The 26,306-nt window shown below is 36.5% G+C and overlaps 2 protein-coding genes across 3 annotated transcripts; one reads left to right on the top strand and one right to left on the bottom strand.

Annotated features, from left to right (window-relative positions):
• Positions 1 to 1,867: 1,867 nt before the first annotated feature.
• Positions 1,868 to 11,093, top strand: mu2 (mutator 2). The gene is made up of 9 exons (XM_073987021.1): positions 1,868 to 2,053; positions 2,116 to 2,235; positions 2,289 to 2,486; positions 2,593 to 3,805; positions 3,872 to 5,272; positions 5,944 to 6,224; positions 6,536 to 6,665; positions 6,740 to 7,066; positions 10,191 to 11,093. Exons 1-9 carry the CDS (start codon positions 2,042 to 2,044, stop codon positions 10,406 to 10,408), a joined length of 3,900 nt encoding a protein of 1,299 aa, XP_073843122.1. The 5' UTR covers positions 1,868 to 2,041; the 3' UTR covers positions 10,409 to 11,093.
• A 795-nt stretch (positions 11,094 to 11,888) lies between these two features.
• mge (translocase of outer mitochondrial membrane 22 homolog mge) lies at positions 11,889 to 18,893 on the bottom strand. 2 transcript variants are annotated; one of them, XM_073987022.1, is made up of 3 exons: positions 18,713 to 18,893; positions 16,878 to 16,916; positions 11,889 to 12,976 (listed from the first exon to the last, which is right to left on the bottom strand). In XM_073987022.1, the coding sequence occupies exons 1-3, from the start codon at positions 18,794 to 18,796 to the stop codon at positions 12,668 to 12,670; spliced, it is 432 nt and encodes a 143-aa protein (XP_073843123.1). In that variant the 5' UTR covers positions 18,797 to 18,893; the 3' UTR covers positions 11,889 to 12,667. The 2 variants fall into 2 exon arrangements, with proteins under 2 accessions (XP_073843123.1, XP_073843124.1); XM_073987023.1 differs by lacking the exon at positions 18,713 to 18,893 and adding an exon at positions 17,051 to 17,545.
• Between the last annotated feature and the right edge of the window lie 7,413 nt (positions 18,894 to 26,306).

The following is a 26,306-nucleotide window of genomic DNA, read 5'->3' as shown; positions in this document are numbered from 1 at the left end:
CCGTTGGCACTAATATTAAGGCCAAAACAGAACCAATCGTCGCTTGCTTCCCCAAATGTCAAATTATAAAGGACTGCCAGAGCCTATTTGCAAATCCGCCTGCGTCCCCCTCTAGGAGGCTCTGGCATTCCTTTATAATTTGACATTTGGGAAAGCAAGCGACGATTGATTCTGTTCTGGCCTTTAAGCTGAAAACAGATACAACGTTTGATTAAAGTTTTGTGTCGTTTTGGACGTTTTTACACTGTTGGGCATGATGCCGAAAAATTCAAATTCATTTGAAATATATGCCGACAAACACATAAACGCTGGACTTTGGTATCGTCGTCGCCCTGTTGTTGTTGTTTTTTTCTCGACGCCCAACGCAAAACTTTAATCAAACGTTGTATCTGTTTTCAGCTTTACCGTTACAATAGTGTTTTTTGTAGGGTTAACCCACTTTGAGAGCATGGTTTAATTAGAAAGGTTAGGTAAAGCTTCCTGTCAGTTTAAATTTTTTCTTTCGAGTGTCCCTAAAACTTCAAAACAATATGCACACTCTGTGTGTATGCGTACTGTTTGAATAATATGTCAACCAATTTTAAAAACAATATATTTAAATGATTTTTAAAATTGTTTTTAGAACATTTGTGTGGAAGAAATTCTTCAGTTTTGCATTGGAATATATATTTAATGATATCCACAACCCGATTAGGCGAATAAACCTCGACACTTCAGTCATTTTTCGCGTTTTTTATAAAATGCTCAAAAATGTGTTGTTAACAAACCCAATTTCTTGGGAAAGTAAATTGAGTTTTTTTGGGAGAGAGCGGAGGGGAAAGAGCTCCTCAGTACTCTTTCCTACCCCCTATTGCCTAAAAACTGAATTTACTTTGTCCCAATTTACATTGGGCGAGTTTACTTGCGGCAATTGTCATTTTGTAGGAGAGAGAGGTGAGGCATATGGTAACCCTTTGCCTCTCAGCACCCTCTCTCACCTACAAACTGACAATTGCCGCAAGTAAACTCGCCTAATGTAAATTGGGACTTTCCCGAGAAATTTGTGTGTCTAAACAGGGACTTTAGTAATAATAGGTGTGTTCGTTTACTCAATAATTTGTACAAATTTGTAAAAGTCCAGTAACTTCTTGTAAACGACTAAGGTCTTTTGCATTGTACTGTAGAGTAAACGAACAACATCCAGTAACAATTTGTACAAATTTTGAGTAAACGAACACACTGATTGCCGTTTTAGGAATTCAGGGAAACCCAGGGTTCTATAATTTGTTTTCATCTAGATCTACCTCTTTACTTATACCATGTTTGAGAGGATTTATTTGACGTTTACGCTATGGAGTTGACATTTTAAATCCAAACCCACTGGGTTAATCCGGTTAAGTGTAACCGGGGTATAACATTACAAACAAAAACAAATTTCTATGTGGTTTTTGTTGAGTTGTATTTGTTGTTATTTACTTTACCTGGTTTGTTCTACCATTGCATAAAGCATTAAATTTACAACAACGTCCATAGTCCCAATTTACATTAGGCGAGTTTACTTGCGGCAATTGTCAGTTTGTAGGTGAGAGAGGGTGCTGAGAGGCAAAGGGTTACCATATGCCTTACCACTCTCTCCTGCAAAATGACAATTGCCGCAAGTAAACTCGCCTAATGTAAATTGGGACATATTTACATTAGGCAATTTTCTTTGCGGCAATTGTCAGTTTGTTGGTGAGAGAGGGTGTTGAGAGGCAAAGAGTTACTATATGCCTCACCCCTCTCTCCTTCAAACTGACAATTGCCGCAAGGAAAATTGCCTAATGTAAATATGGACAACTTGTTTTGAAATTTCATGTTCTATCCGCTGCGCGTATGCATCTACCTTGATGATTGTAATACGTTTGAAATCACAATATTCAGTTTATGAATCCCTACCTAATCCAAGCCAATGTTTTGTTTTAATTTGTCGCGGGAGGATTTGTGGATTTGTGATAAAAAACAATTAACATATTGCGACAGAAATTTCAAGACAATATAGAATTTTGTCACATAAAAAGACAAAATGAATGAAAATGTAAGAAGTTTTGATTCAGATTTTGTAAAATACTATTAATATTTTTATTTCTTGACTTCCAGACAATGTTTGTGGATATAAACGGGCGTCAGCGTCCTTTGGAAGTGGGACAGTTGTATTTATTTGGTAAACTATTGCCTCCCAATGACGCCAACAAATTTGTTTTCAATATTGACAATGAGGTAAGAAGTTTTTCATTTATTTATTTATTCATTTAATTAATCGCATTATTTAGGATGTGGATGAGAAACATTGCTGTGTGGGAGTGTTTTCAGAAGATGTCTTCATATATGACTTATTTAGTTCTAAAGGAACTTACCTAAATGGTAAACGTCTAATGCCCTTTACAAAGACTTGTGTAAAATCTGGTGACGTCATAAAGCTTGGGCAATTTCAAAGCATACGATTTTATAATGAGGAACAGCTGGAAGTGGTAAGTTTTTTTAGTCTACTGCGTAGTAAATATTTCCCACTCTTGGCGACTTCCTGCTAGTGGGATAATAAATATGCCAATAAATGCATTTAAATATCCATTTCAGTCCCACGACAGCAGTGGATTTGGTGATAACAATAAAAACACATCCGACATAATTGCCTCTAGTCCTGAATCAACAAACCACAGAGATTCAAGAGTAAAACGTCTAAACAGTAATAGCACTGACAATTTCTTAGTACCAGCTATACCAGCATCACTTAATAAGTCAACAACAAAACAGACTTCAAGAGCCAGTAGCAGTAGTTTTGTAATACCAGAAACAGAAGCAGCTCTCTCCAGCAGCCGTCGTAGCTCCTTAGGATTTAATACAACAAATAATAAAAGTCGTAACAGTGACAGTTTTACCATACCCGAAACTCAATATTGTGGTGGTGGTGGTGGGAGGGCATCATTGGCTTCCAATTTATCTATAGCCGAAAGTACTGAAGGTGATAAATCAAGAATGGATAACTCCACGAACGATGATGATTTCTGTATTCCAGAAACTCAAGAAATTATTAGTTCACAAAGACCTCGGCCTTTTGAGAATAAAATGAAAACATTGGAAGAAAAATCAGTGGATTTAAATGATTCCGATGACGAGGGTATAAATGGTTCAGATGATGCTGCTGGTGATGGTAGTGGCAGCCAATTTCGAATTTGTACTCAAGATTACAATGATGGTTTTGGCGAAGAAGATGATTCTTTGATGCAGTCACAAGTTATTCCCATAATAAAACACAATACAGTTTTGTTGAATGCCAGCACAGCCATTGCAGGACGTCAAGAATTGAACGCAAGCAAGGAAACTTCAACTACTACAGCCACAGAGGAAGATAATGAAGTGGCCAATATTAATGCTGTTGCTGGCCAAAAACCTACAATTCCAGCTAACAATGACGATTTGAATTGCACCACACCAGATCTATTTGATTGTCAAGCTTTGGAAGATATTGTCAAGGAGAATAATGCAGCTATTACAGACTTGATGAATGCTGATGTGAATATTTTTCAAAATCAAGCTCAACCAGACACTGGTACTGGCATGGATGATGAAGAGGACTATTTGGCGACACAAATGTTTCCTGCTTCAAATCATTCCACAAGGAAAAACAGCGGCGATTTGGAAAAAGATAAAAAATCTAAAGAGAAAAATATTTTCGATGGCAAAGAGGATGAACACTATTTAACTCTCAGTGACAAGGAGAACATGCGTCCAGATAAGTTAGAACCTATTACCGATTTGCCACCCACACAACTTTTTGCCAGCAATGATGGTAAGTTTATGTGATAGCCTATGTTCGATTAGCTGCCATTTTTAAGAATATTTTATCTCTTTACAGCTTCTTCCGAACATTCCTCAACTTCTACGTCTTCGTCACGTAAAAGTAATACAAGAAATAAAAATGAGGTAAAGCCTGCTTCAGAGACTAGTCAAAAACAGAGAGAAGAGGATCTATTGGCAGCACCAACTACCAGTAACATGGGTGATGAGGAAGATGATATACTAACCCAGGCCTTTATACCACCACCAAGAACAAAAATTCTCTCATCAACAACATCAAGTAAACAGTCTGCAAACAATTGCTTTAATTCCACTTTACTGGAAGATAAGACCAACGAGAAGAATCCAGCCTCTTTCTTTGCTGAAATGGAAACTAGTCCAAAGGGGCTAGAAAAATCGAACACCAGCAATTCAAATAATTTCAAAATACCAGAAAGAAATTTTACTGCAGTGAAGAAAACATCTTCTGCCGCAAGTACTGCCTCCACAGAATCCGATATGGATCTGCTAATGTGTACACCACAGTTCATTAAAGATCACATACCATTTACTAAACCAATTGATTTGAAAAAAAGTATATTGGCCATTAAAAACAAAAACCTTTTTGGCGATGACGATGAGGACAACGATGATAATAAAGATTCTGATAAAGATGAGTGTTTAGTACAACTAATTAATGTGCCTAAAAATACAAATGATTTTGATAAATTATTACCACATTTGAAACAAGAGGCTGAGAGTGAATCAAAAACGAACCCCCAAATGACAAAGGAACAAAAAGCAGCCATAGAAGCTAGAAAACAATATAAATTTAATACATCTTTTGGTGATCAGGAAAAAGCTAAAACGGATAGAAAATCAAGTTCCTCCACACTTAGCCGTGATGAAAGACATGCGGCTAGAGACCGCGAAAGAGAGGATAAAAAGAAAAGCCACAATGATAAAGTTAAAGTGTCTTCTCGACAAAAGAAAAAAGACGCAGCGGAATCTTCAAAAGAAGAATCGAAAGACAACAATAATTCTTCAAAAGAAACAGATAACTTGTCAAATGATAAAGTCACTAAGTCCTCAAATGAAAAAGACAAAGAAACATCTTCATCTGGTACAACTGAACAAAAACGCAGTAGTCGTAGGACAAAAGATGACAAAGATCAAAATCAGAAAACATCAAATAAACGCAATACAAGATCATCACAGGACCATGACTCTGATAAAAAGGAAGAAATTCTTGTAGTTAAACAGGCTAGGCAAGCCAAAGAGAAAGAAACTACCGATAGTGAACAAACACGTCCGGCCAGACGTAATACTCGCCAACAATCATCCGATAAACCACCAAAGGAATCAAAACCACCAGCTAGACGTAATACTAGACTTAAATCCAAACTTGAAGAGGCAGCACCATCCAGCAAAGAAAGTGTGACATCAACAGATGATTTAGATTCAATACCCACACAGCCATGTAAGTGATCGATTTTACTTATTTGAGTTACCTAATTTATGGGCCGATTCCGTACAGCGAGGCGAGTCATGTCGCGTCGTCTATCGTCTCTGTGACAAAATTTAAAAAATGCACTACGTGCAGCGATAGAAAATAATCGTCGATAACAAGTTATTTTTATTTTTTTTATTGGTTAGTAAAAATGAACGGCGACAGCTAATTTGTTGTCGCCGGAAAATGAACATTACGGCGACAAAATTTGACGTCGTCGTGCGACTTTTGCCATACGTAATGGAAAAATTGCAACTGGCAACGCGACACGACTCGCCTCGCTGTACGGAATCGGCCCATAAGTTCCAAACTTGTGATTCTGGCAATTCTTATTGCTGACGAAAGTGTGGAGTTCAAAGGCGAAGAAGCCCGTGGCGAAGCAAAGAAATTTGGCGATTTTTACTGATAACCAAAAATGAGTTACAGAATTCCACTAATTTCGGTTTGCTAATAGAGACGATAATAGGGAGGTGATCAAATCCAAATGAAATTATGGTTTGTTAGGTGACGCCATTTGTTCAACCAGGTGACGAAATTACCTGGCGAACTTAAAGCTATAAATCCCTAAATATTTATAAATATCCCACTTCACATCGAACACATTACCTTTTTATTATGTGAAATATTATCGTTTCTTTTAGATATACCCATTACACGTACCCGAACACGATCACGTTCACAACAAAAAGATGCAAATGATGCTAGGGACAGATCTTCCGACTCATCAGCAACTACAGTACCATATAATTTAAATACAAGCCGAACACTTAATCGTAGTAATTCTCGCCTAAATTCATCAACAACTTCCAGTGCTGAGAAAAAACCCACAAACACTACTTCGGTGAATGGAGCTGGACGCAAACGTAAACCAGACATTTCCGCGCCACATCAAATCGAAGAAAAGAAACGTTTGAAACGTGTCGTAAGTATTGCCACACAAAAGAGCGCTTCCATAGATTTAAGATGCTATTATTTCGTTTTGTTTTTCATAGAATGGTCACTGAAACAATCGGTGTTGGTGTTTTCTAAAACTTTGTACAATGAATTACTTTCGTTTATTTTTATGTTTTCTTATATTTTTTTGTTGAGTTTAATTGTTTTTTAATAAATTAAAGCCATATTTCAAAATTTGTATCGTTTTTGGTTTGTTACATGTTTTTGGACGCTTTGGACCAACAAATCTTTGATTAAGATTCTTTTTTTACTAATTTTCCTCCAATCTTTGTTTTATAGAATTCATCAGAGTCTACAACATCAACAACACCTTCGTCCTCCACATCAACAACACTATCATCAAGGCCACTTATTTCCATAACTATGGTGGATGCAGATAGATTTGTCGAATTGCAATCGAAATCAAAAGGTTGGTAAATAGAAAATGTTTTTCTTCATTTCATTTTCAATATTTTTAACCATCTTACAAATTCCAAATTACAGGTCTCTGGGCTGTGGCCAAAGATCCTAAAGACAGTGAAATTTTAGTAATGGACAAAACATTCCGTACCTTTAAATTCCTATTGGCCATGGCCAGAGGAATACCAATTGTAACCTCACAGTGGCTCAATGATATTAATAGTGCCAAGTCGCTTAAAAAAGTTCCTCACTTAAGTAAATACATACTAAATGATCCTGTCTTTGAGAAGAAACACAAATTTGTTCTGCAAACCTCACTGCAGTTGGCAAGAGAAAATAAACAGGGCATATTTCATGGATATGAATTTGTAATGACAGCAAATATTAAACCAACACCCCCGGAATTGCAAGGTATGTATACCTTTAAAATAATGTTATGCAGTGTGTAAGCAGCTCACTTCAATAGTCGATCGTTACACCCAAAGTCGCACTCCAGTTGTCGGTATAAGAAACGACACTTATATTCGCGGACCACACTGGCGGCGTATAGTTTACCTATAGCGGTATATGTTTTCAACAAGGATGCTTTATTCGTACCCCATGCTGTCGATTACGGACTTGAGGATATTGTTTGACATCTTAGCTTGCACACAGATAGCTGTTGCATGCGCAGACGAAGTGAATATACTATCGAAGTAGTTGGTGGGCAAAATTCGGTCACCATTGACCACGACTCTGCGGACAATGTGGGAACAGTGTTCTTAGATTTAGTGGCGGATATTTGCATATTCCGCGCTCGGAAAACGTTGGTAAGGAAAAGTTCAACCTTTCACAAATAGCATTATGAAAGGTATCCGACCCCAATATCGTCCACATACGTAACAATGTCGTATGGAGGGGGAGTAATACAGAAAGGTACAGTTTAACAGTTTTGGAGGTATCACCCTCTTCACTCTATGGAGCTTCGATTACTTGTTCCTGAATTCACATACGACAGGCGTCCACACATATAATTGATTATCCTACGTTTCAAACTTGGCCTGAAGGTAGTCTGCTTAATGTCCTCAAACAGCGACAGCATCAACGGATTTTGATAAATCGACCAACATCATTCGGGTATGTTTTTTGAGACACACTTCAGCTCTCACTTTACGCCTCAAGCATTTTGTTCACCCCATTTACTTCTATTTTTTGCGATTTTCTTGGGGCTAACATTCATTAGGGTATTTAAAAAGAAGAGTACACCCTAGTCCGTCCAAAAAATATCAAAATAAGCTTAAATAGGGTGAACAAAATGCTTGAGGCGTGAAGAGTGTCTCAGAACATACCCGATTGTTCTATCGCACGAATTCCTCTGGTTGAGTCAGCGACTAATATGTGTGGACATGGCGTGCAGCGCTGTTGTGCTGTGCTGCTTACGGAACCCATGCTGATGATCCGCAACTGGATATCTATTTCTGACGCTGGGGAGGAGTAAAGACTCAAGAGTGCTTGTATGAGCAACAAACGAAATCGGCTTCAGCAAAGGGATTTTTCTGTCCATTTTCCAGAATTCGAGAACGATGTGTGTACATAGTGACAGGTTCAGAACTTTGGTGACTACCGACTCATCCCGTTGTTTCAGCATACCATGGGGATTGTATCAAGGCCTTACGATTTGAATGACTTAGCGTTGCTGATGGCATTAGCAACATCATCTATTGTAAATTGTGATGGTTCCTCCACGGCAGGAAGAGATCTAATGCTACGTAGTACTCTAATCCTCGTCCTGTCACTCCATGAGTGCTCGACAAACTGTCGATTAAAAAAACCTGCGTCTCCTTTCGAGTCAGTCAGCGTAACCGTCGCTAAAATTTACTGAGATCCTATCTTCCTTCTTCCCATGGTACGACAGTGACTTAACCGTTGCCCAAAATTCACTTATTCCGGCTCTAATGTCTTCAGATGATTTAGCCACTTGTTCTTCCCCGTCTCTGGGGTAACTGGGTTTGGCTCAGCGAAGCCCATCCCGCAAATTTGGTAATACCGTAGACTCTGCTATGAAATTTGACCTCATTTAAGGTATTCCGCTGCTACCCGAACAACAGAAGGACTGGACGAATCTCTGAAGCGCTGATTAGTAAACACTCTGAAACTAGGCCAAATAGTTTTTCCTTAGATAATGAAAGTTCGGCGTTCGGAGGTGGTGACATCGAGCGGTCTGCTGATGGAGACAATTAGGGGGAGATTGTCTGATCCAAGAGAAACGACGGGTCGTCAGGTGACACAAACTTATGTCTGGCGAACTGTCCCCTACTTCTCGTAGGTACGTCCTCATTAACCGTACAAAACGTAGAGCTATGTGTCTGCTTTTGTCATTGCCGAGGATCGAATGCTACAACTCATGATGAGCATTAAAGTCCCGTAAGACCAGACGGTTATGGCCTTCCAAATACAGTTGTCGTGGCCACTACAAACCAGGGTAGTTTTGGCTCATCTACGCTACGCTCGGGATAGTTGCAGCCGTCTAAATTCCTATAGGGCAAGGATCGATGACATCGTGCAAAACATCTGGCCAGCTTGCCAAACCTACTCTTTGACCTACTTTGTTACTAGAACCCATCGTAGCAGCTACATTCCTAGAACTGGAGATAGACTTAGACCTGACTAAAACCCCCATACATTCTATGTACGGTTCATTAGAGTCAGACTCAAATGAGATATCGATGCCTTACTTCCTCAACTTCGTATCTTAAAAAAGTCAAAATTGCATTTTTTAAGATACGAGGTTGAGGAAGTAAGGCATCTATATGTCTGTATTGGTGTGATTTTTTTCTTAGTACGTTGTAGCATCCATGACGACGATTCTGGAGGCTGTGTTCACACAGCATATAGTAACATAGTCTACGTCGTAGTCCTTCACACAACTGTAAGATTCACACCCGGCATCTGTTGCAGCTCACCGAAGTTTGAGTTTGGTGAATGCAGATGTGACAAACAGAGCACATCCATATTGGTTCGGGGGTTTTTTTCCGCCACTGCACGGACCAAATATGATATGTGCGCAGAGGTGGCAGCTGTTATCTGGAACACCGATGTTGTGAAGTTCTGGGCCAATCCGAAAAATCGAAAAACTCGGCGCCCCCGGGATTGTGTGTCAAGTTGGTGATATCTGGCGAGCTTTTGCTATAAACATGCTGAAAACACATCCAACGGTTGAGTAAAGTTTTGTGTTATTTCTGGTAGAAGAATAAAGAAAAAATTGAAAATCTACCAGAAATAACACAAAACTTTACTCAAACGTTGCATGTGCTTTCAGCATTATAATCGTAAGAACCTTACTTAGTGTGTGCTCTACCCCTCTGATCATAACCTGTCATCCGTGGCAGCAGATGAACAACAGCTGCCTCGCCTCTGGTTGGTGTCTGTAGCGCAAATGACCTAAGTATGAGACGTTTATTTCACTGGCGGCTCCATAGAACAGCACGGCGCAACATGGCGCTATATTAAATTAAACCCATATTGAATTTCACAAAACTATTTTTTTTATTTTCAGCCATTATTGAAATTGCCGGTGGGATTGTTCATACCAACGGAACTCCAGCGCCGAAAGAAAATCAAAATATCTACCTAATTTCCTGCAATGATGATCGCAAGGATTGGCATAAATTCAGACGTATAAATAAGAATATTACCATTATTACCACAGAGGCCATAATGTCATCGGTAATGCGGCAAAATTGTACACCATTGGCTAATCATGTCTTGGTTTAAATGTATATCCTCCTCTATACACAGTCGATGTTGAGAAACAAATTAATGGACAACATAGCAACGGTAATATTCTATGTTAATAGTTTCGGAAAGACAACATATTCTGAAAATTCAAAAATCAAGACTTTGGTACGGATCGAGATCCAGTTGATAAGATCCTTATTTAAAGCTATGGTCATTTGTTGCCAAATCCTTCTATTCGGAAATACGGAATTGACTACGTAAAGTATTCGTGAACAAATTAACAAATCATAAGTTCAGTTCATGCAGTATTATATTTAACAAAATCATTTCGATTTCATTAAAATCGATTACTTTCCGTAGATTTTTTTGTTCGTTTTTCTTTAAAGAAATTGACATTACAATATTTTTGTGCTCTCTTATCCGAATTCGACTGTGTATGGTTTGATATTTTATAAATAATACTCCCTTCTTTTTCTATTTGTTGCAATTCATGTTTTCGCAAAATGTTATTGTTATTGAACCCGGAGTTCCGTTATACATACATACATTTATCCTTACCTATAATTATATATATCTTTTTTGTATTTTTCGTCTTTATATTGTTTTCGTTTTTAATGCCACTGTAAATACAATGCAAGATTGTCGAAAGGAAGATATTTTTCGTTAAATTTCTCAATTTGTATGACTTTGTAATAAAATTGAACAAAATGGTTATTTCGAATATATATCTGTTTATTATACACTTGAAAAAGAATTTAATAAAAAGATTTATATATTGGCCTGTTTTTTATAAAAAAAAGTGTTGAAGATTTGTTGTTGAATAAAAAAATACATAGACGCAGTATTGTAAGAGTTCTGCTGGAGTCGAAGTTTCACTCCTGAAGAATCTAATTAAAAATATACTTGAGTGCATCAAATTGGATGTGGAAAGCCGGAGATATATGCCACCTTAGCGTTGGCCACAAATCTATACAACGTATATTTGTTGGGCTAGATGGGCAAATTAACAAATTCGATTTAAAATAATAAAATCGCAAAAAAGTAGCCGCTCACTATACTTTTTTGCATCTATAGCTGTTTACGGTTTCAGAGACCGCCCGTTGATGTATGGCTTTCATGGAGTTCGCTGTCGATAATCGTTAATGGAAAGAATGACGTCTTAAATGTATTCTTCGTGGTCTCTATTACGATGGTATGATACTTCCCTATTACAAAAACCTGGCCCGAGTAAGCTGTGTTCATTAGATCTGTCAGAAGAGTAATTGGGTCCACTGCTTCTGATAGCCCTCACATTGACGCCTAAAAGTTTGCTGTTAAATGTAGGTTATAGCTCAATCTTGGATCGTCCAAAACATATTTTACCATCGACGAAAATGTTGTTTATTTTTAAAATTAGTGATCGTTCACTGTTTTTATTGATATTTAACTGTTTGCTTTTTAACTTGTTTTGAAATAACTTTAAATGCAAATATGTCCAACAATTGGTGTTATTTGATCGAAATAAAATATTGTAACATTTCAAATTCATAATCATTTTTTATTTAAGCCTTTGTTTTTGAAGACATTTGTTGTAGAACGCCAACAGAGGCGTGGACCATGGGACTAGAACATCTTGCAATTTCAATTAACTTTCGTATTTTGGTTTTTCGTTTTGCTAATTTTTTAATCGTCTATGGCGACCGACATGAGAAGTTTAAAAATGATTCGTTCGTGGTTGGTCGTGAAAATGATTATTACAAGGAATTCTTTTTTATTTGTTTACACCTTTTTTACTCAGTGTAATAATTGTATTTATTAATCACATTGACTTGACTACGCAATAAATTTGGATTTTTCTTGTTGTTTATTTTTTGTATTTATATTTAACAAACTAAGTTTATAGGACATACTATAAACGTCTATAATAGTTTTTTAAATGTTTAATTTCTTTATAGAATTTTATTAAAATAGAAAAACAAATGCTGCCATGTTTTGTTGAAATTCAAACAATGGCAAAAAAAGGAAATTTAATGCAAAAATTTTAAACATGGTTTAAACTACATTCTCTTCCTCTAAAAGAAGGACAACAACATCTCTCAAGACTAAGTATAGGGAAGATGTTGTGTCTAAACTAAAATATAGCACACTTGTTTTACGATTTTGTTTGTTGTTGATTTTTTTGGTTGTGATTTAGTTGTTGTTGTTGTTGTTGTTCTGATGTATGTGAAGTATTATTATTGTTATTATTATTATTATTCATTGCTAGTTATATTTGAAAACTTGTCTTAAAGTAATTCTTGTTTTAAGTGTTTAAATTTATCGTATTAATGGCAATGCTGGCCCATCTCCAACAGCTGACATCGCAGATCCAGGTCCCAATAAGACCTGTTTCTGTTGTGTCTTTTGCATCTCCTCCATTTGGGCACGTTCTGTTTCAAAAATGACTGGAGCAAAGAGTATTACCGAACTGGTAAAGAATATCCATGAGGCATTACATGAAAACTTGTAAAGGCCCTTAATGCTACTGGTTGTGAAATTTACTAGGCCACCAGTGAAGTCACGCAGAGGTTGTGGAAACATTTCTGCAAGGCCCATAATGCGTTCACCCAATGTCTCATCGGGTTCCTGTATGTGGGGAGAAAAGAACAAATCGGATTAAAAAAATAAATGAAAATACTGTACAAAAAACAACAGGTATGAATGGAGCTAAATTTAATATGACCAGATGATAGAATCCTAATCCTAGAATAATAAAAAGTTTTGAACGTTTCCAGCGCAAATTTTTAGGCGTTTTTGGGGCAGGTACAATACAAAAATAGGTTAAATTATTTCACTGGCAAAATTAACACAGTACTGCCTACACCAAAAGAGACAATTCTACTTATATTGCAAATATACCACCAGGTCGTGGGACTTCTGAAGCGTTAATTAGAGTGCAGAATGAACAATTGGTCCTAAATAATGGGACATTTCAGTGCCCATATCTCACGACGTATTGTACAAAAAAGATTACAATGATTGCCTGCTATTAAAATTTCAACACGATCCGAGAAGTGCTCTGAAACTGGATTAGTGCGCAAAAGTGTTGAACTTAACGGAGTAGGTACCTGAAGGAATGGATCCATGTAGCCAATCATTTTAGAATTGGATTTAATTTCAGGACCTAGAATTTATTGTAGAAATTTCGGGCCACTATGTCAGAAAGCATGGACTTGCCCACGAAAAAATATATCGTTGTAAATAGATCCACAAGATCATACCTTCGATGAAACATTCAAAACAATTCTCGAACTTAAACGGCATTTATGCAAAAATGTTGGATATTTGAGAGAAAGGTACCGGAAGCAGTCGTGTGATATAGTCCAACTTCGAAGATGATTTAGGTTTGAGAAAAATATTGTGATAAGCAAAGGTGCACATGAACCATTTTCGTTGGTTATTGTACGAATTTTTAGAACTTTTGGTCCATTATGTGAAAGGAATACCTTCGGTAAAATCGTTTCTTGACCAGCTTAAAAAACTGGACTTAAGTCGTTGCAATGCAGCGTAAAAACCTGGACTTAAGTCGTTGCAATGCACTGGAACTGAATTGATTGGGAGTTGCTTAGGTTACAAGGCACAAAACGTCTTCTGTATTAACGGATCGTGTTTGTCATAAAAGTTTTTCCTATATGAAAACGTTTGTGTAAAAAAACGCCTGGTGTCGGCTTGGTGGATTTTCGGTAAAAAGACGCCTGGTGTCGGAGAGGTTGATACTCCGTCACTGTCTGATGGTTCGGACAACATAGCTAATAACACGTCATATGATGTGCTCACACTGTGCATTTAAGGAAGGGCGTCCAGGCCAGAAACAGAATTTTTTTAATCGATGGCCTTATGCTTGCTGCAAATGTTTCGTTATCTCTGCCCCAAACGTCCCACGGATGTGTACAGAAGCACCCTTTCTTTCAGAAAGGGTCTATAGAAGCACAATTTCTTTCAGAAAGGGTCTATAGAAGCCACCTTTTGTTCAGAAAAGGGTCTATAGAAGCTCCATTTTTTTCAGAATGGGTTTATAGAAGCACCCTTTCTTTCAGAAAGGGTCTAAAAAAACACCCTTTCTTTTAGAAATAGTCTACAAAAGCTCCCATTCTTCCCGAAAGAGTCTTTAGAAGCACCCTTTCTTTCAGAAAGGTTCTACAGAAGCCCCCGTTCTTTCAGAAAGGTTCTACAGAAGCCCCCGTTCTTTCAGAAAGGTTCTACAGAAGCCCCCGTTCTTTCAGAAAGGTTCTACAGAAGCCCCCGTTCTTTCAGAAAGGGTATATAGAAACACCCTTTCTTTTAGAAAGGGTCTACGTTATCTCTGCCCCAAACGTCCCACGGATGTGTACAGAAGCACCCTTTCCTTCAGAAAGGGTCTATAGAAGCACAATTTCTTTCAGAAAGGGTCTATAGAAGCCACCTTTTGTTCAGAAAGGGTCTATAGAAGCTCCATTTTTTTCAGAATGGGTTTATAGAAGCACCCTTTCTTTCAGAAAGGGTCTACAAAAACACCCTTTCTTTTAGAAATAGTCTACAAAAGCACTCTTTCTTTCAGAAAGGTTCTACAGAAGCTCCCATTCTTCCCGAAAGAGTCTTTAGAAGCACCCTTTCTTTCAGAAAGGTTCTACAGGAGCCCCCGTTCTTTCAGAAAGGTTCTACAGAAGCCCCCGTTCTTTCAGAAAGGTTCTACAGAAACACCCTTTCTATAGAAACACCCTTTCTTTTAGAAAGAGTCTACAAAAGCAATCTTTCTTTCAGAAAGGTTCTACAGAAACACCCTTTCTTTTAGAGTCTACAAAAGCACTCTTTCTTTCAGAAAGGTTCTACAGAAGCTCCCATTCTTCCCGAAAGAGTCTTTAGAAGCATCCTTTCTTTCAGAAAGGTTCTACAGAAGCCATCGTTCTTTCAGAAAGGTTCTATAGAATATCCCGTTCTTTCAGAAAGGGGTCTAAAGATGCTCCCTTTCTTTCAGAAAGGGTCTATAGAAGCACAATTTCTTTCAGAAAGGGTATATAGAATAACCTTTTATTCCTAACTTTCTTCTTAAAAACATTCATTTCCACGAACATCCTAAATGGACATAGGAAGACTTACCTTATATCAATGAGTGCATTTAGCTACTTAGAGAGAGAGAAGTTTTACAAGACTGATAAATGCTCAGAAAATGTAGGTCACCATTACCCTGAGGGTTTGTTTGATGTTGTGTAGCGTGGGAACCGAATCGTAACCATTGAACCACGATGGCACCCTATTTTTCGCTTGCTTGTTTATATATGTATGTGACTATAATAGAGATGCCTTCACATACCACCGTAATGAATTACTGTTGTTGGTTTACCTAACGCTCATTCAACGGATCTCGGATGATAGGTTATGCCAGCACCTTTTTTTGCTATCTGAGTTAGTACATATTTGTATTAGGCAATTTTCATTGCGGCAATTGTCAGTTAGATGGAGAGAGTGGGAGGTGAGGTATATGGTAACCCTTTGTGGCTTAAATTTCCTTTAGCGGCACCAAGGGAGGGAGACAATTTTTTCACCACAGGTAGCGCTTTCTATTCTGATTCCAACGATGTATAATTTTTGTCCCGGAAACGCATTTTGTTCCCATACTCGAGATTTGCACATGTCCATAGGAGAAAGTTTTTAATCTCCGGCCGAAGGACGGCTACTTAGTGAAAAATTTGCAATTTAAAAGAAATTATGTTCCCATTCCCGAGATTTGCATTTATCGAGGCATTTATCTCGGGGAGTAATGCTATACACCGTTGAAATCAGGACCAAAAGAGCTACATGTGGTGAAAATGCCGAAATTTTCCGCCAGGTGCCGCTAAAGGAAATTTGTTCCCCCTTTGCCTCTCAACAACCTCCTTCACCAACAAACTGACCATTGCCGCAAGGAAAACTGCCTAATGTAAATATGGACTTAATGTATTTTTACTTGAAGGCGGCGAATCAAAAATATTACTGAACAGATCTCGATTTTCACAACTAATTTGGATGAGCAGACAGTAACATGTCTTCCTGCCTGCTAGTTTGTAGTAAAATCAGCGTTTGGCGTTTACTACAACGATCTGTCGTGGTATAGAATATGGGACCGTTCACACAATTGCCAGGAGGGGACCTACATATGTATATATTTACGTTCTTGTAGTTCTGTCCAGTCACTGAATGGAATGACTATAGGTACCTCCGATTTTGTCATCACCTTCTTCCCATTTTTATGGGTTTAACATTTAAGAAAACTCGGGGTTCTGACAGTAGTCCTACACACATCTAAAATGCCGCAAATTGTGGTGATGTTACCTACTGCAATAACCGAACATGTTCCCACTATCTTAACATGACACAGATATAAACAATGATAGAGCGAGAGAATGTTGCCTATTACGCAAAATGAGGTTATGTACAAGTAACTAATAATGGAGGAAAAAAAGAAACCCTAGTAAATAAATTCAATGAAATCAAAAAAATTATAAGCAAATATTTACAAACAATTACTTACATCATCGTAATTTTCCTCTGTTACATGGGGGTCATTGGTCTGAAAAGATGTAAAATATGGTTTAAAATTGGTATCACACAAAAAGAAGACGAACAGAAAAAAACAACATGCAGCAAAGAGTGGGAGAGGGGGTGGAGTGGGGATATAAGGAGGTCAAAGCAAAGTTCTCTTACAGTGGCCACAGTCTTTCTTTCGGGTGTTTCATCTTTGCTACCACCTAACGACGACATGCCGCTATCCTTTTCAATAAACTCGATATCGGGATCGGAGTCCACTAAATCTTCAATCTTTACGTTATCCACTTTGGCTGATTGTATTGTGTCACAAAGACACCCGGAAAATCAATAAAAAAAACACACTCTTTTCGTACGATCGAAGAGCTCACAAAATCGCTTTTTGTGAGGGGGGATAAATTGAATTCGTTTAGTACGCACAAACAGACACACACGAAACTATGTCCAATTGGATATTTTTTCCTTTTGTTTTATTTAATAAGTCCAATTATTTATTCTTTTTTTCTACAGATTTTTTTGCGCAACACGCACACTACTACTTTTCTCTATAATTTTCTCACAAAAGTGGAAGCTGAGAACTATGAAAATCTATGAGAACAAAAACAATCACATGCGACATGCACTGTCAAATTGAAAAGTTATTTCAGCGAGACTAATCCATAGCGTGACGTAAAGCGTATAAACAAATGATTATAGGAACGCGTACTCTGTTTTTTTGATGTATGCTGAAGATGAAAACTGTGAAAAGACACAAAAGTGTAAATATTGCGGTACAGAGTTGTATTCTACTATTTTATTGAAGATTTTTATGGCCGGTTTTTTAAGATAATTCGAATTCAAGTTCGTTAAAATTACAAGCAGTCATGTTTTTTGCAGAAAATTTTACCAAATTGGATTACAAGATTTTTTAAAATTTGAGCAGCATTTTTTGTTAGAAGAAGCACCGTTTTTATTAACATTAAATATGTTTCTCTCTTATGCTTGGTTTACATTTACGAAATCCACTCGATTTCAACTGTCAAATCCATAGGTTAAACGTCAAATGAAATCCAGATGCGGAGTAGGGTTGCTATCAATAATCGACCCCTATAATTGAAAATTGGCAATATAACTTCCGTAGGAAGTTTCTGATTCGTCCAAACTTTGCACATCGTATTATTTCACCAAGTCATGTATCAGATTGGAATATGGACTATATCGGTCCAACCCTTCGGGTACCTCCAACACAAAATTTAGGAAAAGTGCAGCTGTTCTACTTGAAGGCACTGTTACGAGAGTGCATTTTTTTTGAGAGGGTGAGTCCACTCTTCCTGAGGTAAAGTCCCAAAATCTCAACTACATTGGGTAGTACTTAAGATAACCTCTCACTTTTAAATGTTTGGCAACATGTTTTGTGTGCGGATGGTTCAAAAACTCAAAAAGCCCCTAAAATTGGAATTTCTGATCATAACTTCATTGTTTGAGCTAAATCACTTCCCATCTAGCGATTTCCTTAGCTTTGAATAATGGAAATGGTCAACATGTTGCATTTTTCCATGTTTACTGCCTTCGATAGTTATCGTGCACACAATTTTTGCGAAAACTGTAGAACTTTTGGTGGGGATGTAACCGAAGGTGTCGACTGATGTGACCCATCTTCGAACTTAAACTAAGTTCGAACAAAATATTACAAAGTGTGTTGTACACATGTACCATCTGCCTTGACTCTAATTTCACATCATTTCTACTGAGAATTTGACTGAAGACGTCGAGATGTTGCCTTTTTAAAGGACCCAACAAGAAAAACAATCTCGCTGGACTTAAAAATTAATTTCTGCTTACCTCATCACCTCCACGCTTTCTTGGCATTTGATCGAAATGATGAACCTTTTGCAACAGCTCCACTTCACTTTCGGGTCTGTACATATTCTAAATCGTTTTTTTTTTTTTTTTGTTAAGTCCTTTATTCGCAGGGTTATTTTGAAAAAATAATTTGTGAAAAAATAGATTTGTTTTTTTTTATTGTATAAAATTATTTTTTTGACATGAAATACATTAGAGTAGTTCGAGTTCGTACATCATTGTCCTGTGACTTTTATTACATCCCAGCAAAATGTTTGATGTCAAATCATGAGTTATATCATACTTGCAAGTAATTTATCCTATTCATCTGTAGGTGATGATTTTTGCAAGGGAATGATAGTCACCTTTACCAACAAAATACCATATTTTCGGATGTCGCCACCACAGAACCCAAGAGTTGGGATCAGAGGTATGGTCAATGATAAAGTGTTCCAACGTATTGCCGTCTTCATCGCATGCTCTACACTCGCTATTTTCTGCTCTTACTCATTATTTCCGATAGTATTTTGGAGATTTTTCCTATCTCTTCATTATTCCCAAGGGATGTATGGGAGTTTTTGTCCATGCCTTGAAATCTAGATACGCCACGCTTAAGGGCTTAGTATAGACTTTCCGAAGCTTGTTATGTGGCTTGTTTTGCCAAAGAGTGATTTCACTGTCTTGTTTGAATTGCCATCATAATAATACTCCTCATAAGTATTAATAATTCGATTGCATATCAGACTTGGTCAAACCCTTCTCCGGTACTATACTACTAAAATAGTAACCTACAATAGAGGTGTCAGATCTTTTTACGTCATGTAGAGTGCAGCTTATCCATCTATTCCTTATCATAGTGTTTATCCAGTTCCTCATGGACGGGTCTATCTGAAATTCGTGTCTGAAGATGTTGAAAGCGCCCTTGAAGACGATTCAGGCAGCAATTGTAAACATCCGTTGCTCATGCAATGCGGTTTCCACCGATCTGCCTGATCTGTATTTCACTCGCACGATGTCTACTGTATGTTCTATTCTATTGCGTTTGAATCATGGTAGAACAACAAAAGGTAACAGCAATACACAGATGACTGAACTGGGTTGTAACGTTAGTGTCAAATTCCATACGTAATTTTATAAATATATTTCTATTTCGATGTACATTAGGGATATATAGTTTTTGAGAAAAAAATATATTATTCCGAAAAAACTATTTCCCAGTAGTGCGATTCTCTAACACATTTTATGAATTACCGACAAAAATCGATAAAATTAAAAAGCGAAATTATGAATAAAAAATTCAAATAAAAGTTGACAACACTCATGCTATCGGTAGAACTTTACGACTGCTTTTTATTTGTCGCTAACTTACCGAAAAACATCGGTAATTACCGAAATTATAAGAATTTTAATTTTACCGACAATTGTCGGTAACTCAAAAAATGAGTTAAGAGAATCGCACTACAGAAAGACTTCTTCATATCAATGATATGTAGCCTCCTCCAAGTCCGAACGACGAGCCGCACAATAAAACACCGCTTATAGAGGAGGTACAACGTTTGTTAATATGTGAGGTATTTTGTTAAATTTGAAAAAAATAAAACCCTAATAAACATTTGCTTCCTTGATTTCAAAAACATGGTCTGTTCCTTTACTTTTGAAAATGGTAAAACTGGCAAAAGTAGCAAAAGTTGTAATCTACCTCCATATGAATTGTATGGTGTCTGAAGTAAAGGAACGCTTTTCGAGTAAAAAGTTGTAAAACTTGAAGATTCTTGCACGTAAAGGAACAGGGCTACTTCTTCTTTTTCAATGAATTTCCAGCGACCACAAACATTTTTGCAAGAATTCTAGTATCTGCGAGAAATTATGCAATTAATGGAATGATGTGGTAACACTCAAATTGAAAATGTAACGAATTTTCATTCATGTTTTCCAAAATATTCAATCAAAAATGATTAGTTTTTTGAATTCAAATAATTTATAGACATTTCCTTATTTTGTTTACATATACCTTTGGCAGTAACATTTCAACATGTATTATTTATATTTATTATAACAATGTGATCCCAGCCAGCATTTTTTGAGAATTTTAATGAAATTGGAGTTGAATAATTTGGGACTCTTTTTCGAGTCTTTTTTGGGTCATGTTTATAATCATTTATGAGTCTTTATGGAGTCATTTATGAGTCATTTTATTAGACGAAATAAATTAAAAGAAATTTCTTTTTATTCTTTTTTGTTTCTTTCCTTTGTTTTGTTGTCTTTTCTGCTTTGTTATGTCTTTTAATTATCCTTTATGTTGCGCGGTGGTTAGTATACTGCTTCTTCATTTCACTTGGCAAAACCTGTTGTGTTTGTCTGTACCTTTAATATTATACGTTACATTTATATCAAAGTTTTGTAGAAAGTGTATATGAGAATTATTTACAACCAAACAAAAATAAAACAAAACAATCAGATTTTAATCACCTAACAGTTCAAAATATGATCAAAAGATACATAATTATAATCACTTTTCAAACACCTGCATGACCCTTTTTTGATTACGCATTTTTCAATCTTCCAGATGATTAATATGTGACAATAAATAAAAAAATGGTCACATTTTAAACACATCAATGATTTATTTGTGATTGCTACACATTTGTTGTTGTATTATAAATTGTACTTTTTTTAATCACTTTCGAGTCCCTTTCTAATCATACAAGCGACTTAATCAGTTTTTGATCACCAAAAGGACCACAGTTTATACAGTTGGCCATTCAGCCCAAACTAGTTAGCCCTGACTATTTAGTTTGCTGTCAAATACATAAAATACAAAGGGAATCAAATCACAATAATGAACAATCTATTATGTTTGTTGTCAAATGTTGTTAACAGAACTCTGAATGGCCAACTGTATAAACTGTGAAAAGGACTTTAAAAAGACTCCGCAATGTGATTTTTGAAAAAACAGTCTTCCAAATGCTATCTGGGTCTGACTCATATTGCACATATTACACTTGGTCTGTTCCTTTACTTCTAAAAATGGTAAAACCGGCAAAAGTAGTAAAAGTTGAAAACTGCTCCCATATGAATTGTATTGTGTCCGAAGTAAAGGAACGCTTTTCGAGTAAAAAGTTGTAAAACTTGAAGATTCTTGAACGTAAAGGAACAGGGCTACTGTAAATATTGCGATACAGAGTTGTATTCCACTATATGATTGAAGATTTTTATGGCCTGTTTTATTAAGATGATTCGAATTCGTTACATTGTTGAAAATTTTACCGAATTGGATTACAAGATTTTTTAAAATTTGAGCAGCATTTTTTGTTAGAAGAAGCACCGTTTTTATGAACTTTAAATATTTTCCTCTCTTTGAAGGAGATACACCAAACACAATGTAGTCCATTGTAAAATTTGATGGAATGTCGTGTATCTAAAGTCCCATAATCCCGGGCGATCTTAAATTGAGTTCCCCACTAAAGCAATTTCATAATATTATTCTACTAGTCCCGGTCCACACTAGAGTGATTTCATTGAAAAAATTGCATGAAATTATGCGTCTCTAGATCGACTTCCATAGTAGAGTTGAATCATAAAATTGCTGTAGTGGGGAATTCGATTTAAGAACGCCTAATTTCATGAAATTTTTTATTGAAATTCACGCTAGTGTGGAGCGGGACATATGATTTTTTTCAATGATATCTCTCTAGTGTGGTCCGGGACATACTAGAGTATTTTCACTAAAATGTTAAGTTATTTCGGGGAAAACACATTATTTCAAGAAACTAGTGAATACGTTTTCATGTGTTCGCCATTTCTGCTTAGTTGCAATATTCGTTTTATTTTAGTTGCAATATTATATTTTACATTTTCCTTTATGCTTGGATTACATTTACGAAATCCACTCGATTTCAACTGTCAATTCCATTGATTAAACGTCAAACGATGGATTTCAGATGAGTTTTCATTTGACGTATACGCAAAGGAATTGACAGTTGAAATCGAGTGGATTTCGTAATGTAAACCAAGCATTACTTTCATGTGAAATAACTTCAGTTGGACCGGGAGTAAGACTATTTGAAACCAAAGTCGTTCTAGTTTCTGTTATTGTTGAAAATGTGTGTTTAATTGAAAATAAAACAAGTAAAAAAGCATCAGTCGAAATATCGAATTGAATAACGGCTAAGCAACCGACATCCTTTTCCCCAATAATAATGTATTAAACGGCGTTTGCACTACAGCTTTTTGTCGGGTTAACCTTCTTTACGAGGATCTTTTGACGTTTGCGGTATGGAATTGACATTTGAAACCCAGTGAGTTTTTTAAATCCGGTTAAGTGGAAACGGGATATAATACCGGATTAACCCAGTGGGTTTGGGTTTCAAATATCAATTCCATAGCGTAAACGTCAAATAAATCCTCATAAAAAAGGTTAACCCGCAAAAATATTTAGTGCAAACGCCGTTTTAGGGGGTTTTATATTTAGTGGCCCTGTTTGGACGTATAAATTTGCCGACAAAAATATATTTGGAATAAAGTTCAAAAGTGGTGCGTAGAAGTTACCTGAAGGAATACATCGGCATAATCGATTTTGGAAGTGGATGTTATTTTGGAAGTCATTTCTTTTCGATTGATATCTTTTCCACCAATCATTTCAGTTTGTCACCACATAACTTTTAAAAACAAAGAACATAATATCGCTGTGAACAGGACCACTGCACTTAAATGAAAACGTTGAACTTTTATGGGGTTCTACTCTAAGGCCATGTTTATATTATAGCCTTTTGCAGAGTTAACCTTCTTTATGAGGATTTATACTATAATGTTTGGTTTACATTTACGAAATCCACTCGATTTCAATTGCCAATTCCTTTGAGTATACGTCAAATGAAAACTCATCTGAAATCCATTAGATTTCATTTGACGTGTAAGCAATGGAATTGACAGTTGAAATCGAGTGGATTTCGTAAATGTAAACCAAGCATTACTCTAAGGAGTGGACTGATAAAGTCCATATTCGAACTTTATCTAAAACGGCGTTTGCATTAGAGCATTATTAAATCCGGCTAACTGCAAACGGAGTAGAAGATTTGCAGAAATGGACCAACCAATTGGCTAGAGAGTTATCGTGCGCACAACTTTAGCGGAAAATGTTGAACTTTCGTATGTACCTCATAAAGGAGTGAACTGATATGGATCATATTCGAACTTAAAATAAGTTTGGACAAAATATTACGAATGTCAACATTTTGGACAAAATCCATTTGAGATCGTGCGCTCCAGTCACAACTCTTGGTGCCACATCTTTAAGGCCATTTCTTCAGGAAGTATGGACTTGCTCCTAATAAGAGCAGCGAATACAAGTGGTTGCTAAAAGAATCAAAGCAATTCGATAACAGCTGTTAAACTTCACATTTCCGAAATTTTGTGTGAGAGGTGCACGAAGGAGTGGTCCTGTATAGTCCACATACGAATTTAATCTATGTCTCGTAGAATTATGATGTGCAAAGAATGTTTACTGCCTTCGATAGTTATCGTGTACACCATTTTAGCGAAAACTGTAGAACTTTTGGTGGGGATGTAACCGAAGGAGTCGACTGATATGATCCGTCTTCGAACTTAAACTAAGTTTGAACAAAATATTACAAAGTGTGTTGTACACATGTACCATCTGCCTTGACTCTAATTTCACATCATTCCTACGGAGAATTTGACTGAAAACGTCGAGATGTTGCCTCTTTAAAGAACCCAACAAGAGAACAAGCTCGTTGGACTTGCAAATTAATTTCTGCTTACCTCATCACCTCCACGCTTTCTTGGCATTTGATCGAAATGATGAACCTTTTGCAATAGCTCCACTTCACTTTCGGGTCTGTACATTTTTTTGTTAAGTCGTTTATTCTCAAGGTTATTTTGAAAATAAAGTTGTGAAAAAATTTGTTTTTTTTTTTGTATAAAATTATTTTTTTGACATGAAATACATTGGAGTAGTTGGTGTTCATATGCCATTGTCCTGAGACATTTATTACAACCCAGCAAATTGTTCGATGACAAATCATGAGGTATATCATACTTGCAAGTAATTTGTCGTATTCATTTGTAGGTGATGATTTTTTTAAGGGAATGATAGTCACTTTTACCAATAAAATACCATATTTTCGGATGTTGCCACCACAGAACCCAAGAGTTGGGATCAGAGGTATAAGCATGACATTCTTGTTTAAGTCATATCTGGTAAATGACTAAAGACCAAGTTCGACCTAATTCAAATGTGATTCTGAAATCTTTTTATTAGGTCGAATGCCACGCTTCTTATGTGTCGAGGCCTTTAAGGCCAGAACAGAATCAATCGTCGCTTGCATTGCTTGCTTCCCAAATGTCAAATTATAAAGGAATGCCAGAGCCTCCTAAAGGGGAACGCAGGCGGATTTCCAAAGAGGCTCTGGTATTCCTTTATAATTTGACATTTGGGGAAGCAAGCAGAGCAAGCGACGATTGATTCTGCTCTGGCCTTTAAGGCCTGCGTACATAAGCTGCTTTGCCTGATTGCCTTGCTTACCTGCTTCATTTCTGACGTAATAAAAATAATAGAATAAAGACGAAATTTCGAACTGGGTTGCCATCAGTTGGAAATTGGGTCGGCCTTCTTTGTTCTTTTATTTTTTTATTGAAGCAGCAAAGCAAGGCAATCAGGCAAAGCAGCTTATGTACGCAGGCCTTTACTCTCTGAGAAAGTTCTTGCTGGGAAAGTAACCAGAGAGACCTATTATACTCTGTTTCGTTGGTTTTAAAAGTGATGATAATAAACATGTTACGTAAAAACCGCTACAACCGCTACCGTTAATAGCCAAAATCGCTACTGTAGCGATTTAAAATAAAAATCGCATCAAAAATCACTACAAGTAGCGGGAAAACCAACAACTTGGCATCCCTGCTTAAAATGCAAAATAAAATGAAAAATGCCTGGCCAGACTCGGGTACATGGCAGAACTACCAGGTAGTGGTATCACACCAGCTGATCGAATATGAAAAGTCAAATCCCTTTATAAAAAAAATATTTTTGTTGTAATTTCCCCAACAACATAAAGAAAGTTTTGACATAACATATTCAAAATTTTACGATGCCACTACCTGGGTAATTGTGCCATGCTCGGGTATAAATCATAAACCAAGCAAACAATTTGAAAGACATACTTACTACATACCTACTTACCTTATATTCCCATTAAATAAAATAACTTATAATTGTTTGTTTTCTTTTTTGGTTTTGTTTATATAATTATAAACATAATTTGTGGTTGCGTTTTTTCTTTGTTGTTGTTGTTGTTGTTATTTTAAGTATTTTTTACTAAAATAGGTTTTGTTGTTTGCATTTGTTTACTGTTGTTGTTCTATTGTTTCTTTCAAAGTATAATATTAGTAGTTTGTTTTGTTGTTGCTGTTGTCAAAGGTTGTATGTATGTCTATTTTGGGTATTGTTGCTGTTGCTGGATTTGTTGGTATTTAAATTTAATGTAACATCAAGGCAAACACAAAAAGTTTTTTGTAAGTAGCTATGTGGGGTATGTAACACAAATATTGTACATATTTTTTTCTATCATCATCAATG

This window comes from Musca autumnalis, unplaced genomic scaffold, assembly GCF_047663935.1.
Source record: "Musca autumnalis isolate F117 unplaced genomic scaffold, ASM4766393v1 scaffold_4, whole genome shotgun sequence".
In the NCBI taxonomy this organism is placed as follows: Eukaryota; Metazoa; Arthropoda; class Insecta; order Diptera; family Muscidae; genus Musca; species Musca autumnalis.
The sequence above is the reverse complement of the archived record's forward strand: the minus strand, read 5'-3'. Positions and strand labels throughout refer to the sequence as shown.